At 45.8% G+C, this 15,704-nt stretch overlaps 1 protein-coding gene across 2 annotated transcripts in view; it reads right to left on the bottom strand.

The window, feature by feature from the left end:
- Positions 1-15,704, bottom strand: part of LOC110487785 (septin-8-A) — a 32,097-nt gene that overhangs the window by 8,948 nt on the left and 7,445 nt on the right. Inside the window, exons 5-10 of one of the 2 annotated variants that reach the window (XM_036943377.1) lie at positions 12,405-12,566; positions 11,847-11,943; positions 7,332-7,500; positions 6,810-6,942; positions 5,583-5,764; positions 1,483-2,498 (exon numbers count right to left, since the gene is read on the bottom strand). In XM_036943377.1, coding sequence (XP_036799272.1) covers positions 2,495-2,498; positions 5,583-5,764; positions 6,810-6,942; positions 7,332-7,500; positions 11,847-11,943; positions 12,405-12,566 — 747 coding nt within the window. In that variant the 3' untranslated portion in view covers positions 1,483-2,494. Of the gene's footprint in view, positions 1-1,482; positions 2,499-5,582; positions 5,765-6,809; positions 6,943-7,331; positions 7,501-11,846; positions 11,944-12,404; positions 12,567-15,704 lie in introns of those variants that run through there. The other variant, XM_036943376.1, reaches the window with a different exon arrangement.

The raw sequence follows: 15,704 nt of genomic DNA, 5'->3' as shown, positions 1-15,704 counted from the left end.
TACAGCATCATAACATACTGGACTCTACCTAGCTACAGTATAATATACTGGATTCTACCTAGCTACAGTATAACATACTGGATTCTACCTAGCTACAGTATAACATACTGGACTCTACCTAGCTACAGCATAACATACTAGATTATACCTAGCTACAACATAACATACTAGATTCTACCAAGCTACAGCATAACATACTGGATTCTACCTAGCTACTGTATAACAAACTGGACTCTACCAAGCTACAGCATAATATACTGGACTCTACCACGCTACAGCATGATAACAAACTGGACTCTACCTAGCTACAGCATCATAACATACTGGACTCTACCTAGCTACAGTATAACATACTGGATTCTACCTAGCTACAGTATAACATACTGGACTCTACCTAGCTACAGCATCATAACATACTGGACTCTACCTAGCTACAGTATAACATACTGGATTCTACCTAGCTACAGTATAACATACTGGATTCTGCCTAGCTACAGTACAACATACTGGATTCTACCTAGCTACAGCATTATAACATACTGGATTCTACCTAGCTACAGTATCATAACATACTGGACTCTACCTAGCTACCGTATAACATACTGGACACTACCTAGCTACAGTATCATAACATACTGGACTCTACCTAGCTACAGCATAACATACTGGACTCTACCTAGCTACAGCATCATAACATACTTGACTCTACCTAGCTACAGCATAACATACTGGATTCTACCTAGCTACAGTATAACATACGGGACACTACCTAGCTACAGTATCATAACATACTGGACTCTACCTAGCTACAGCATCATTACATACTGGACTCTACCTAGCTACACTATAACAAACTGGACTCTACCTAGCTACAGCATCATAACATACTGGACTCTACCTAGCTACATCATCATAACATACTGGACTCTACCTAGCTACAGTATAACATACTGGATTCTACCTATCTACAGTATAACACACTTGACTCTACCTAGCTACAGCATAACATACTGGAATCTACCTAGCTATAGCATCATAACATACTGGAATCTACCTAGCTACATCATAACATACTGGAATCTACCTAGCTACAGCATAACATACTGGAATCTACCTAGCTACAGCATAACATACTGGAATCTACCTAGCTATAGCATCATAACATACTGGAATCTACCTAGCTACAGCATAACATACTGGAATCTACCTAGCTACAGCATAACATACTGGAATCTACCTAGCTACAGCATCATAACATACTGGACGACTGGGTCCATACTTAATGACTGGGTCTATAGATACAGAACAAAAAGACTTAACGACTGGGTCTATAGATACAGAACAAAAAGACTTAACGACTGGGTCGCATCTCTGGCAACCAAACCGATAGAACGAACGACCAGCAATCAGCTGGATTGGGGAGCAACCTTAAATTTGTGTCAGGACTATATCTCGTGGAAAGATGAAATAGTATGAATGAATTCGTCAAAATACACTTTTTTTTTAATGAAAATATGTAAATCGTTATTTTAATATGTTGGTAGCCCATTGTGTAAAATATATCCTCCAAAAACGGTCTTCTCTGGCCTTATCACTTAATTAATACACACATACAAATTAACACACACACACACACACACACACACACACACACACACACACACACACACACACACACACACACACACACACACACACACACACACACACACACACACACAGTTCACAGTTCACAGTCAATATTTGACGCAATGATGGGTAGAACTATATTAGCCTGGAAGGCAAGCTCTTGCTGTTTCAGAAGCAGTTTGGAAACCGAGATAGAACTATACATTCTTTCTTCCTAGCAACAGTAAAACAGTCCTAGTCATGTTTCTGCTGGGGATAACACATGCGTTACGTTTTCCTGGTTTTAATGTCTATGTGCGTTTCAGATGGTAGATTCAGATGGACACATTCACACCAGGAACGTAAAACAACGTACACTAAAAGTTTTCATAACTGAGTCCACAGGTTTTGTTTTTCCACGTCTTGTGGAGTCAGCACTGGAGAGAAAGCCTGCGCCCTGAATTACACCCTATTCCCTATATAAGTGCACTACTTTGCACTTATCAAAAGTAGTGCACTTATAGAGGGAATAGTGGGCCATTTGGGATGCACTCTTTGATCTCCAGTGCTGACTCCACAAGACATGTATACTGTAGGGAATAGGGGGCCATTTTGGACACGGTGCGTGAAGTCCACTGTGTAAGGTCATCTTTCTGATCCTTGAATACAGAGCGGCTCACAGCCAACGCATCATCATCACACGCATTTATCTCGCTCGCTCTCTCACATGTAGTGTCAAAGAAGTGTCATTGGGGTCCATTCATACAATTTGAGAATGAAATAGTCCCTGAAGTGAAAAAAAAGTGAAGATAAAATAAGTCCCTTGTTTCCATGGTGATGAAGAGACACATTCCTGGTTGCCTTGGTGTTGTTGTGGTGCCACGAATCAACTGAAATAAAGAAAACATGGCCAAAATATGGTAAAAGGAACATATATATATATATATATATATATATATATAGAAAATCAAAAGAAGAAAATAGTATGCAAAAAAACAAAAATAATTTGAGAATAGTGTGTTAACAATGATCGCAATCATTTCAACATTATGGATGTTTCTGTTTTACAGATCGAACCAAACCGTTTTATGATCTGTCCATCTTCGCACAAAGAAAGAAAACAGGGACCATCTCTCTACGAATAAAATGAACTGGTTATAATGTGAAATGTGGGAACTGTCCAATAGTGGGCACTATAACCTCCACATTAACTTGGTGAATCAGCCAAGTCTATGGTGTCAGCAGAGTCATAGTCAATAGTTATATTTCCTCACACTTTCTCCTCCTCATCAGTGTGCTGCTTAACATTTCCTGTCATGGAGACTCTATGAAGTTAAATGTCCAACAGATCTCTCTTTGGTCTGAGGAGAGAGATCATTATTCCATTACAATAGACAGATTGACATTGGGATTGAAATACAGACGGAAGCTTGTAACCACTGATATTCTTTATGCAAGATGTCTAACTCTGAACTGAATAGGCTACCATCTAAGATGTCTAACTGAACTTAATAGCTACCATCTAAGATGTCTAACTGAACTGAATAGGCTACCATCTAAGATGTCTAACTGAACTGAATAGCTACCATCTAAGATGTCTAACTCTGAACTGAATAGGCTACCATCTAAGATGTCTAACTCTGAACTGAATAGGCTACCATCTAAGATGTCTAACTCTGAACTGAATAGGCTACCATCTAAGATGTCTAACTCTGAACTGAATAGCTACCGTCTAAGATGTCTAACTGAACTGAATAGGCTACCATCTAAGATGTCTAACTCTGAACTGAATAGGCTACCATCTAAGATGTCTAACTCAGAACTGAATAGGCTACCATCTAAGATGTCTAACTCTGAACTGAATAGCTACCGTCTAAGATGTCTAACTGAACTGAATAGGCTACCATCTAAGATGTCTAACTCTGAACTGAATAGGCTACCATCTAAGATGTCTAACTCAGAACTGAATAGGCTACCATCTAAGATGTCTAACTCTGAACTGAATAGCTACCATCTAAGATGTCTAACTGAACTGAATAGGCTACCATCTAAGATGTCTAACTCTGAACTGAATAGGCTACCATCTAAGATGTCTAACTGAACTGAATAGGCTACCATCTAAGATGTCTAACTCAGAACTGAATAGGCTACCATCTAAGATGTCTAACTCTGAACTGAATAGGCTACCATCTAAGATGTCTAACTCAGAACTGAATAGGCTACCATCTAAGATGTCTAACTCTGAACTGAATAGCTACCATCTAAGATGTCTAACTGAACTGAATAGGCTACCATCTAAGATGTCTAACTCTGAACTGAATAGGCTACCATCTAAGATGTCTAACTGAACTGAATAGGCTACCATCTAAGATGTCTAACTCAGAACTGAATAGGCTACCATCTAAGATGTCTAACTGAACTGAATAGCTACCATCTAAGATGTCTAACTCTGAACCGAATAGCTACCGTCTAAGATGTCTAACTCTGAACTGAATAGCTACCGTCTAAGATGTCTAACTGAACTGAATAGGCTACCATCTAAGATGTCTAACTCTGAACTGAATAGCTACCATCTAAGATGTCTAACTCTGAACTGAATAGCTACCATCTAAGATGTCTAACTGAACTGAATAGGCTACCGTCTAAGATGTCTAACTCAGAACTGAATAGCTACCATCTAAGATGTCTAACTCTGAACCATCAAAGCATCACCCACAGACAAGTCTATGTTTCTGGTAGCACCCAAACAGTGAATGACACATACAGTCCACAGCCTCTGTGATAACACTAGCTACATATGACTGGTGTTATCACAGTCTAGTCAGATTTGTGTTATCATACACTGAGGCTATGAGAGAAGACTAGTGTTACCCTATCAATTGATATTGTGTGTAGCTAAACATCAGTGACCCAGCCTAGCGGATATCGAGACTGACAGGTCGCGCTATGCAGAGACTGGTCTGGTGGTGGTCTGGTGGTGGTGGTGTGTAGTGTGTGTGTGTTATTGTGTTTGTATGTGTGTGTGTGTGTGTGTGTGTGTTTGTATGTGTGTGTGTGTGTGTGTGTGTGTGTGTGTGTGTGTGTGTGTGTGTGTGTGTGTGTGTGTGTGTGTGTGTGTGTTGCAGAACCACAAGCATCAGGCAATCAGGCGGTGACAGGGCAAACTGTGACCTCCTCCACTGTCTGGGAAAACAATGTCAGACTCAATCCGTCCCCCGTATCACAGTTTCCAAGCCAAGATGTCTCCTGGCACTGTAATGCTATATAATTAGTCACTTCCTGACTGCAACTGTGCGAGTGACAGTCCCATAGAGACAAGCAGAACACTAGGCCAGAGCTTCAGGGCTGTAGTGTCTGCTACTATAGCGTTTGATCAGTTGAACAGACAGACAAAGGGAGAGACAGAGAGAGAGAGAGAGAGAGAGAGACAGAGAGAGACCGACAGAGAGAGACCGACAGACAGACAGAGAGAGCGACAGAGAGAGAGACAGAGAGAGACAGAAAGAGAGACAGAGAGAGAGACATAGAGACAGAGACAGACAGACAAAGAGAGAGACCGATAGACAGACAAAGAGAGAGAGAGAGAGAGAGAGAGAGAGACCGACAGACAGACAGAGAGAGAGACAGAGAGAGAGACATAGAGAGACAGAGAGAGACAGAGAGAGAAAGAGAGAGAGAGAGAAAGAGAGAGAGACAGAGAGAGACCGACAGACAGACAGAGAGAGCGACAGAGAGAGAGACAGACAGAGAGAGAGACAGAGAGACAGAGACAGACAGACAAAGAGAGACCGACAGACAGACAGACAGACAGAGAGAGAGACCGACACACAGACAGACAGAGAGACAGAGAGAGACCGACAGACAGAGAGACAGAGAGAGACACAGGGAGAGAGAGAGAGAGAGAGAGAGAGAGAGAGAGAGAGAGAGACAGACAGACAGACAGACAGACAGACAGACAGACAGAAAATACTTACTTCTTCTTGTCCTTTCTGAATGGTTGTGAGGATCCCTGTAGAGACTGACCCATCAGCGTCTCAGCTGCCACCTTCCTCCTGTTGAAGTCGTTCATATCCTCCTCCAGATCGCTCCTCTTCTCCTCCAGATTCCTCTTCTCCTCCTGATGCATCCTCTTCAGCTGCTCAAACCTCTCATGGAGCTGGATTGGAGGGGTTGGTAACATGGTAACATATAGGCTCTTTGTGCTTTAACGTGTAACAATACAGGCAGAGGAACATCCAGGGAAATGTCCTGGACCGCTGCACTGAACAAACAGTTCAGACTAAAGGAAAAGGGTCCAAACTGTTGCTCCCAAAATGCCCTGTTACGTTATGACTGTAGACACAGTCCCAAAATGCCCTGTTACGTTATGACTGTAGACACAGTCCCAAAATGCCCTGTTACGTTATGACTGTAGACACAGTCCCAAAATGCCCTGTTACGTTATGACTGTAGACACAGTCCCAAAATGCCCTGTTACATTATGACTGTAGACACAGTCCCAAAATGCCCTGTTACGTTATGACTGTAGACACAGTCCCAAAATGCCCTGTTACGTTATGACTGTAGACACAGTCCCAAAATGCCCTGTTATGTTATGACTGTAGACACAGTCCCAAAATGTTCCTGTTACGTTATGACTGTAGACACAGTCACAAAATGCCCTGTTACGTTATGACTGTAGACACAGTCCCAAAATGTTCCTGTTACGTTATGACTGTAGACACAGTCACAAAATGCCCTGTTACGTTATGACTGTAGACACAGTCCCAAAATGCCCTGTTACGTTATGACTGTAGACACAGTCACAAAATGCCCTGTTACGTTATGACTGTAGACACAGTCACAAAATGCCCTGTTACGTTATGACTGTAGACACAGTCCCAAAATGCCCTGTTACATTATGACTGTAGACACAGTCCCAAAATGCCCTGTTACGTTATGACTGTAGACACAGTCACAAAATGCCCTGTTACATTATGACTGTAGACACAGTCCCAAAATGCCCTGTTACGTTATGACTGTAGACACAGTCACAAAATGCCCTGTTACGTTATGAATGTAGACACAGTCACAAAATGCCCTGTTACGTTATGACTGTAGACACAGTCACAAAATGAGGATGAGTTCAAGTATGAAAGGGAGCAGAACAACATCATCATCTAAACAAAACAAACTCCCAGAAGCACCTTGTGAATGATTACCTCCCTCTCCTTTACTTTCAGCTCTGCCTCGGTCTCCTTCACCTTGTTGACAAACATCTGTCTCATGTCGTCCTCGTTATGCTGCAGGTCCCCCAGGAACTCTTTCCTCTTGGCCTCATACGTCTCCTGCAGACTGATTGGTGAGGGAAGACAAGGTAGTTACAGTTAAACAGGCATATGGATGCATGGCAAATGGCACCCTGTTCCCTATATAGTGCACTACATAGGGAACAGGGTTCCCTGGTCAAAAGTAGTGCACTAGGTAGGGAATAGGGTGTCTATATTTCATTGTAGAATGTGTATTACTGTGTCTGACTGCTGTGAGACGTCCATGGGCTCCTGACTGTAGATGTCGTTGCCGGGCCCTGGACATCTAGGTGTTCTGATGCTTTGGCTGTATTTTCACTTCTAACACTGGTCTAATTTCAGTTTATATTCTGCATATTTGATGACAAACCTTCAGGCCAAAAAAAGGGTCGACAACCTGCCCGCTATGTAACATTGAACAAGAGCTGGTCTCACCTAAAGGGTTTGTTGTCGGGGTCTGTATCTGTAAATCCCATCTCCTCCAGTTTGCAGCGTCTGTAGAGCTCGTAGTGTCTGGCGTGAGTCTGCTCTCTCAGGTCTTCCATGTTCACTCTCAGCAACATCTCTCTCAGCTTCACAAAGTCACAGTGGCTCTCGTTCTCCACTGATCAACACAACACAGCAGGACTGGGTTATATGGTTGGTTTAATATGGTGACAAATACCTTATAGTTTGAAAGGGACTGGTCATTCAATAGCAAGTAAAAAACAATACGCATTTGAGAAAATAACAATTAAAGTCTTATTTTATATTGGCATTGATGATATGGGTCTCTAGTGATTGCGTAATATCGATGCATTGATGATATGGGTCTCTAGTGATTGCGTAATATCGATGCATTAATGATATGGGTCTCTAGTGATTGCGTAATATCGATGCATTGATGATATGGGTCTCTAGTGATTGCGTAATATCGATGCATTGATGATATGGGTCTCTAGTGATTGCGTAATATCGATGCATTAATGATATGGGTCTCTAGTGATTGCGTAATATCGATGCATTGATGATATGGGTCTCTAGTGATTGCGTAATATCGATGCATTGATGATATGGGTCTCTAGTGATTGCGTAATATCGATGCATTAATGATATGGGTCTCTAGTGATTGCGTAATATCGATCCATTAATGATATGGGTCTCTAGTGATTGCGTAATATCGATGCAATAATGATATGGGTCTCTAGTGAATGCGTAATATCGATGCATTGATGATATGGGTCTCTAGTGATTGCATAATATCGATGCATTGATGATATGGGTCTCTAGTGATTGCGTAATATCGATGCATTAATGATATGGGTCTCTAGTGATTGCGTAATATCGATGCATTAATGATATGGGTCTCTAGTGATTGCGTAATATCGATGCAATAATGATATGGGTCTCTAGTGATTGCGTAATATCGATGCCTTAATGATATGGGTCTCTAGTGATTGCGTAATATCGATGCATTAATGATATGGGTCTCTAGTGATTGCGTAATATCGATGCATTGATGATATGGGTCTCTAGTGATTGCGTAATATCGATGCATTAATGATATGGGTCTCTAGTGATTGCGTAATATCGATGCATTAATGATATGGGTCTCTAGTGATTGCGTAATATCGATGCAATAATGATATGGGTCTCTAGTGATTGCTTAATATCGATGCCTTAATGATATGGGTCTCTAGTGATTGCGTAATATCGATGCAATAATGATATGGGTCTCTAGTGATTGCGTAATATCGATGCATTGATGATGTGTATTCACTTTTCTACCCCAGGCCTATAGATTCTGTGGTCTTGCTCTGCTTTGCATCAGTAGTAGTAAATTGACTTTTAATTACTGTGTGATCTGCTACTGTGTTGTCCACTTTCCAAATTATTTTTATGGTTCTATAAATGTATAATACATGTACAGAATCATTAGAGAGATACCTACCCTGTACAGTTCCCCAGGGGTACAGGATCAGAGAGATACCTACCCTGTACAGTTCCCCAGGGGTACAGAATCATTAGAGAGATACCTACCCTGTACAGTTCCCCAGGGGTACAGGATCAGAGAGATACCTACCCTGTACAGTTCCCCAGGGGTACAGAATCAGAGAGATACCTACCCTGTACAGTTCCCCAGGGGTACAGAATCATTAGAGAGATACCTACCCTGTACAGTTCCCCAGGGGTACAGGATCAGAGAGATACCTACCCTGTACAGTTCCCCAGGGGTACAGGATCAGAGAGATACCTACCCTGTATAGTTCCCCAGGGGTACAGGATCAGAGAGATACCTACCCTGTACAGTTCCCCAGGGGTACAGGATCAGAGAGATACCTACCCTGTACAGTTCCCCAGGGGTACAGGATCAGAGAGATACCTACCCTGTATAGTTCCCCAGGGGTACAGGATCAGAGAGATACCTACCCTGTACAGTTCCCCAGGGGTACAGGATCAGAGAGATACCTACCCTGTACAGTTCCCCAGGGGTACAGGATCAGAGAGATACCTACCCTGTATAGTTCCCCAGGGGTACAGGATCAGAGAGATACCTACCCTGTATAGTTCCCCAGGGGTACAGGATCAGAGAGATACCTACCCTGTACAGTTCCCCAGGGGTACAGGATCAGAGAGATACCTACCCTGTACAGTTCCCCAGGGGTACAGGATCAGAGAGATACCTACCCTGTACAGTTCCCCAGGGGTACAGGATCAGAGAGATACCTACCCTGTACAGTTCCCCAGGGGTACAGGATCAGAGAGATACCTACCCTGTACAGTTCCCCAGTGGTACAGGATCAGAGAGATACCTACCCTGTACAGTTCCCCAGGGGTACAGGATCAGAGAGATACCTACCCTGTACAGTTCCCCAGGGGTACAGGATCAGAGAGATACCTACCCTGTACAGTTCCCCAGGGGTACAGGATCAGAGAGATACCTACCCTGTACAGTTCCCCAGGGGTACAGGATCAGAGAGATACCTACCCTGTACAGTTCCCCAGGGGTACAGGATCAGAGAGATACCTACCCTGTACAGTTCCCCAGGGGTACAGGATCAGAGGGTTACCTACCCTGTACAGTTCCCCAGGGGTACAGGATCAGAGAGATACCTACCCTGTACAGTTCCCCAGGGGTACAGGATCAGAGAGATACCTACCCTGTACAGTTCCCCAGGGGTACAGGATCAGAGAGATACCTACCCTGTACAGTTCCCCAGGGGTATAGGATCAGAGAGATACCTACCCTGTACAGTTCCCTAGGGGTATAGGATCAGAGAGATACCTACCCTGTACAGTTCCCCAGGGGTATAGGATCAGAGAGATACCTACCCTGTACAGTTCCCCAGGGGTACAGAATCATTAGAGAGATACCTACCCTGTACAGTTCCCCAGGGGTACAGGATCAGAGAGATACCTACCCTGTACAGTTCCCCAGGGGTACAGGATCAGAGAGATACCTACCCTGTACAGTTCCCCAGGGGTACAGGATCAGAGAGATACCTACAGTTCCCCAGGGGTACAGGATCAGAGAGATACCTACCCTGTACAGTTCCCCAGGGGTACAGGATCAGAGAGATACCTACCCTGTACAGTTCCCCAGGGGTACAGGATCAGAGAGATACCTACCCTGTACAGTTCCCCAGGGGTACGGGATCAGAGAGATACCTACCCTGTACAGATCCCCAGGGGTACGGGATCAGATAGATACCTACCCTGTATAGTTCCCCAGGGGTACAGGATCAGAGAGATACCTACATACACATACAGTTCCCCAGGGGTACAGGATCAGAGAGATACCTACCCTGTATAGTTCCCCAGGGGTACAGGATCAGAGAGATACCTACCCTGTACAGTTCCCCAGGGGTACAGGATCAGAGAGATACCTACCCTGTATAGTTCCCCAGGGGTACAGGATCAGAGAGATACCTACCCTGTACAGTTCCCCAGGGGTACAGGATCAGAGAGATACCTACCCTGTACAGTTCCCCAGGGGTACAGGATCAGAGAGATACCTACCCTGTACAGTTCCCCAGGGGTACAGGATCAGAGAGATACCTACCCTGTACAGTTCCCCAGGGGTACGGGATCAGAGAGATACCTACCCTGTACAGTTCCCCAGGGGTACGGGATCAGAGAGATACCTACCCTGTATAGTTCCCCAGGGGTACGGGATCAGAGAGATACCTACCCTGTACAGTTCCCCAGGGGTACAGGATCAGAGAGATACCTACCCTGTACAGTTCCCCAGGGGTACAGGATCAGAGAGATACCTACCCTGTACAGTTCCCCAGGGGTACAGAATCATTAGAGAGATACCTACCCTGTACAGTTCCCCAGGGGTACAGGATCAGAGAGATACCTACTCTGTACAGTTCCCTAGGGGTACAGGATCAGAGAGATACCTACCCTGTACAGTTCCCCAGGGGTACAGGATCAGAGATAGATACCTACCCTGTATAGTTCCCCAGGGGTACAGGATCAGAGAGATACCTACCCTGTACAGTTCCCCAGGGGTACAGGATCAGAGAGATACCTACCCTGTACAGTTCCCCAGGGGTACAGGATCAGAGAGATACCTACCCTGTACAGTTCCCCAGGGGTACAGGATCAGAGAGATACCTACCCTGTACAGTTCCCCAGGGGTACGGGATCAGAGAGATACCTACCCTGTACAGTTCCCCAGGGGTGCAGCATCAGAGAGATACCTACCCTGTACATTTCCCCAGGGGTACAGGATCAGAGAGATACCTACCCTGTACAGTTCCCCAGGGGTACAGGATCAGAGAGATACCTACCCTGTACAGTTCCCCAGGGGTACAGGATCAGAGAGATACCTACCCTGTACAGTTCCCCAGGGGTACAGGATCAGAGAGATACCTACCCTGTACAGTTCCCCAGGGGTACAGGATCAGAGAGATACCTACCCTGTACAGTTCCCCAGGGGTACAGGATCAGAGGGTTACCTACCCTGTACAGTTCCCCAGGGGTACAGTCTGGCTTTCACCATCTTATTCCCCACTTCAACCTCCTCAACACTCCCCACCACAGCAAAGGGCAGATGGGCCTGGAACAAAGGATTTAATTTAATATGGGAACATTTAGTAACTCTCTATAACGCATCATCGGACTGTCATGAGCATGTATGACCCCCGTTATAATATCACAATGACTTGTGGTTTAAAAACACAAGACCACAGCAATGTGTCACAAATAAGCTGGTGTTTTTTTTAAAGCATTGAAGAAGAGGAAGACACTGTTGTCTCTTTCAATCAATCAATCAATCAATCAATCATCGGCTCCTCGGCTGTCACAGTAAATCAGGAAGGCAAGCAATCTGATTACAGTGTACAGGTGCCTGGCATAGACAACTGCACTGTGATGTGACAAGGGTGTGTTTTTTGTGTGTGTGTGTGTGTGTCCATGTTTGTGTGTGTATAATTGTGTGTGTGTGTGTGTGTGTGTGTGTGTGTGTGTGTGTGTGTGTGTGTGTGTGCGTGTGTGTGTGTGTGTGTGCGTCAGACTCACATTCATGGAGGAGTTGATCTCGGTGACAGCCTCGTCCTCAGTAGGGAACTGGTGTATCTGAACACCGTTGCTCACCAGCTCTGACATGATCTTGATCTTGAACTTGTGCAGCTCGCTCTTAGATATGGTGTCTGCCTTGGCAATGATGGGGATGATGTTTACCTGGAGTACAGGGAGGAGCAGCGTTTGAATCAGCAGGTCTACCATGTTTAAAAAAATAAATAATGATCTCTGGATTGACACAAATACAAGCATCAAAATGGAAGGCAGCTCTACTTTGAGATAATAATGTAACTTGTTGTGCCTGAACCTGAACACCGGTCAGTATCCTTCAGGAGAGCTGAACCTGAACACCGGTCAGTATCCTTCAGGAGAGCTGAACCTGAACACCGGTCAGTATCCTTCAGGAGAGCTGTGCCTGAACCTGAACACCGGTCAGTATCCTTCAGGGGAGCTGTGCCTGAACCTGAACACCGGTCAGTATCCTTCAGGGGAGCTGTGCCTGAACCTGAACACCGGTCAGTATCCTTCAGGAGAGCTGAACCTGAACACCGGTCAGTATCCTTCAGGAGAGCTGAACCTGAACACCTGTCAGTATCCTTCAGGAGAGCTGAACCTGAACACCGGTCAGTATCCTTCAGGAGAGCTGTGCCTGAACCTGAACACCGGTCAGTATCCTTCAGGGGAGCTGTGCCTGAACCTGAACACCGGTCAGTATCCTTCAGGGGAGCTGTGCCTGAACCTGAACACCTGTCAGTATCCTTCAGGAGAGCTGTGCCTGAACCTGAACACCTGTCAGTATCCTTCAGGGGAGCTGTGCCTGAACCTGAACACCGGTCAGTATCCTTCAGGGGAGCTGTGCCTGAACCTGAACACCTGTCAGTATCCTTCAGGAGAGCTGTGCCTGAACCTGAACACCTGTCAGTATCCTTCAGGGGAGCTGTGCCTGAACCTGAACACCTGTCAGTATCCTTCAGGGGAGCTGTGCCTGAACCTGAACACCGGTCAGTATCCTTCAGGGGAGCTGTGCCTGAACCTGAACACCTGTCAGTATCCTTCAGGAGAGCTGTGCCTGAACCTGAACACCGGTCAGTATCCTTCAGGGGAGCTGTGCCTGAACCTGAACACCGGTCAGTATCCTTCAGGGGAGCTGTGCCTGAACCTGAACACCTGTCAGTATCCTTCAGGAGAGCTGTGCCTGAACCTGAACACCTGTCAGTATCCTTCAGGGGAGCTGTGCCTGAACCTGAACACCTGTCAGTATCCTTCAGGGGAGCTGTGCCTGAACCTGAACACCTGTCAGTATCCTTCAGGAGAGCTGTGCCTGAACCTGAACACCTGTCAGTATCCTTCAGGGGAGCTGTGCCTGAACCTGAACACCTGTCAGTATCCTTCAGGAGAGCTGTGCCTGAACCTGAACACCTGTCAGTATCCTTCAGGGGAGCTGTGCCTGAACCTGAACACCTGTCAGTATCCTTCAGGAGAGCTGTGCCTGAACCTGAACACCTGTCAGTATCCTTCAGGGGAGCTGTGCCTGAACCTGAACACCTGTCAGTATCCTTCAGGAGAGCTGTGCCTGAACCTGAACACCTGTCAGTATCCTTCAGGGGAGCTGTGCCTGAACCTGAACACCTGTCAGTATCCTTCAGGAGAGCTGTGCCTGAACCTGAACACCTGTCAGTATCCTTCAGGGGAGCTGTGTCTGAACCTGAACACCTGTCAGTATCCTTCAGGAGAGCTGTGCCTGAACCTGAACGCCTGTCAGTATCCTTCAGGGGAGCTGAACCTGAACACCGGTCAGTATCCTTCAGGAGAGCTGAGCCTGAACACCTGTCAGTATCCTTCAGGAGAGCTGAACCTGAACACCTGTCAGTATCCTTCAGGAGAGCTGTGCCTGAACCTGAACACCGGTCAGTATCCTTCAGGAGAGCTGAACCTGAACACCTGTCAGTATCCTTCAGGAGAGCTGAACCTGAACACCTGTCAGTATCCTTCAGGAGAGCTGAACCTGAACACCGGTCAGTATCCTTCAGGAGAGCTGAACCTGAACACCTCTCAGTATACTTCAGGAGAGCTGAACCTGAACACCTCTCAGTATACTTCAGGAGAGCTGAACCTGAACACCGGTCAGTATCCTTCAGGAGAGCTGAACCTGAACACCTGTCAGTATCCTTCAGGAGAGCTGAGCCTGAACACCTGTCAGTATCCTTCAGGAGAGCTGAACCTGAACACCGGTCAGTATCCTTCAGGAGAGCTGAACCTGAACACCGGTCAGTATCCTTCAGGAGAGCTGTGCCTGAACCTGAACACCTGTCAGTATCCTTCAGGAGAGCTGAACCTGAACACCTGTCAGTATCCTTCAGACCTACAGCACCTGTTGAACTGTATGATGTCCAACGCTTCAGATACTAACACGGCAATGTCCAAAAATGTTTTCCTGCAACAGTGTATGTGGACACCTGCTCGTCAAACATCTCATTCCAAAATCATGGGCATTAATATGGAGTTGGTCCCCTCTCCCCTTGCTGCTATGACAGCTTCTACTCTTCTGGGAAGGATTTCCACTAGATGTTGGAACATTGCTGCGGGGACTTGCTTCCGTTCAGCCACAAGAGCATTAGTGAGGTCGGACACTGATGTTGGGCGATTAGGCCTGGCTCGCAGTCGGCGTTCCAATTCATCCCAAATGTGATTTGATGGGGCTGAGGTCATGGCTCTGTGTAGGCCAGTCAAGGTTTTCCACACCGATCTCGACACACCACTTCTGTATGAACCTCGCTTTGTGCAAGGGGGCATTGTCATGCAGAAACAGGAAAGGGCCTTCCCCAAACTGTTGCCTCAAAGTTGGAAGAACGGAAGAATGTTAAGATTTCCCTTCACTGGAACTACAGAGCCTAGCCCAAACCATGAAAAACCATGAAAAACAGCCCCAGACCATTATTCTTCCTCCACCAAACTTTACAGTTTACACTATGCATTCGGGGAGGTAGTGTTCTCCTGGCATCCGCCAAACCCAGATTCATCCGTCGGACTGCCAGATGGTGATCACTCCAGAGAATGCGTTTCCACTGCTCCAGAGTCCAATGGCAGCGAGCTTTACACCACTCCAGCCAACGCTTGGCATTGCGCATGGTGATCTTAGGCTTGTGTGCAGCTGCTCGACCATGGAAACCCATTTCATGAAGCTCCCGACAAACAGTTATTGTGCTGACGTTGCTTCCAAAGGCAGTTTGGAACTCGGTAGTGAGTGTTGCAACCGAGGACAGACGATTTTTACACGCTTCAGCACTCGGTGGTCCC

This window comes from Oncorhynchus mykiss, chromosome 14 (assembly GCF_013265735.2).
Source record: "Oncorhynchus mykiss isolate Arlee chromosome 14, USDA_OmykA_1.1, whole genome shotgun sequence".
NCBI lineage: Eukaryota > Metazoa > Chordata > Actinopteri > Salmoniformes > Salmonidae > Oncorhynchus > Oncorhynchus mykiss.
This window is presented reverse-complemented; position numbering and strand designations above follow the sequence as displayed.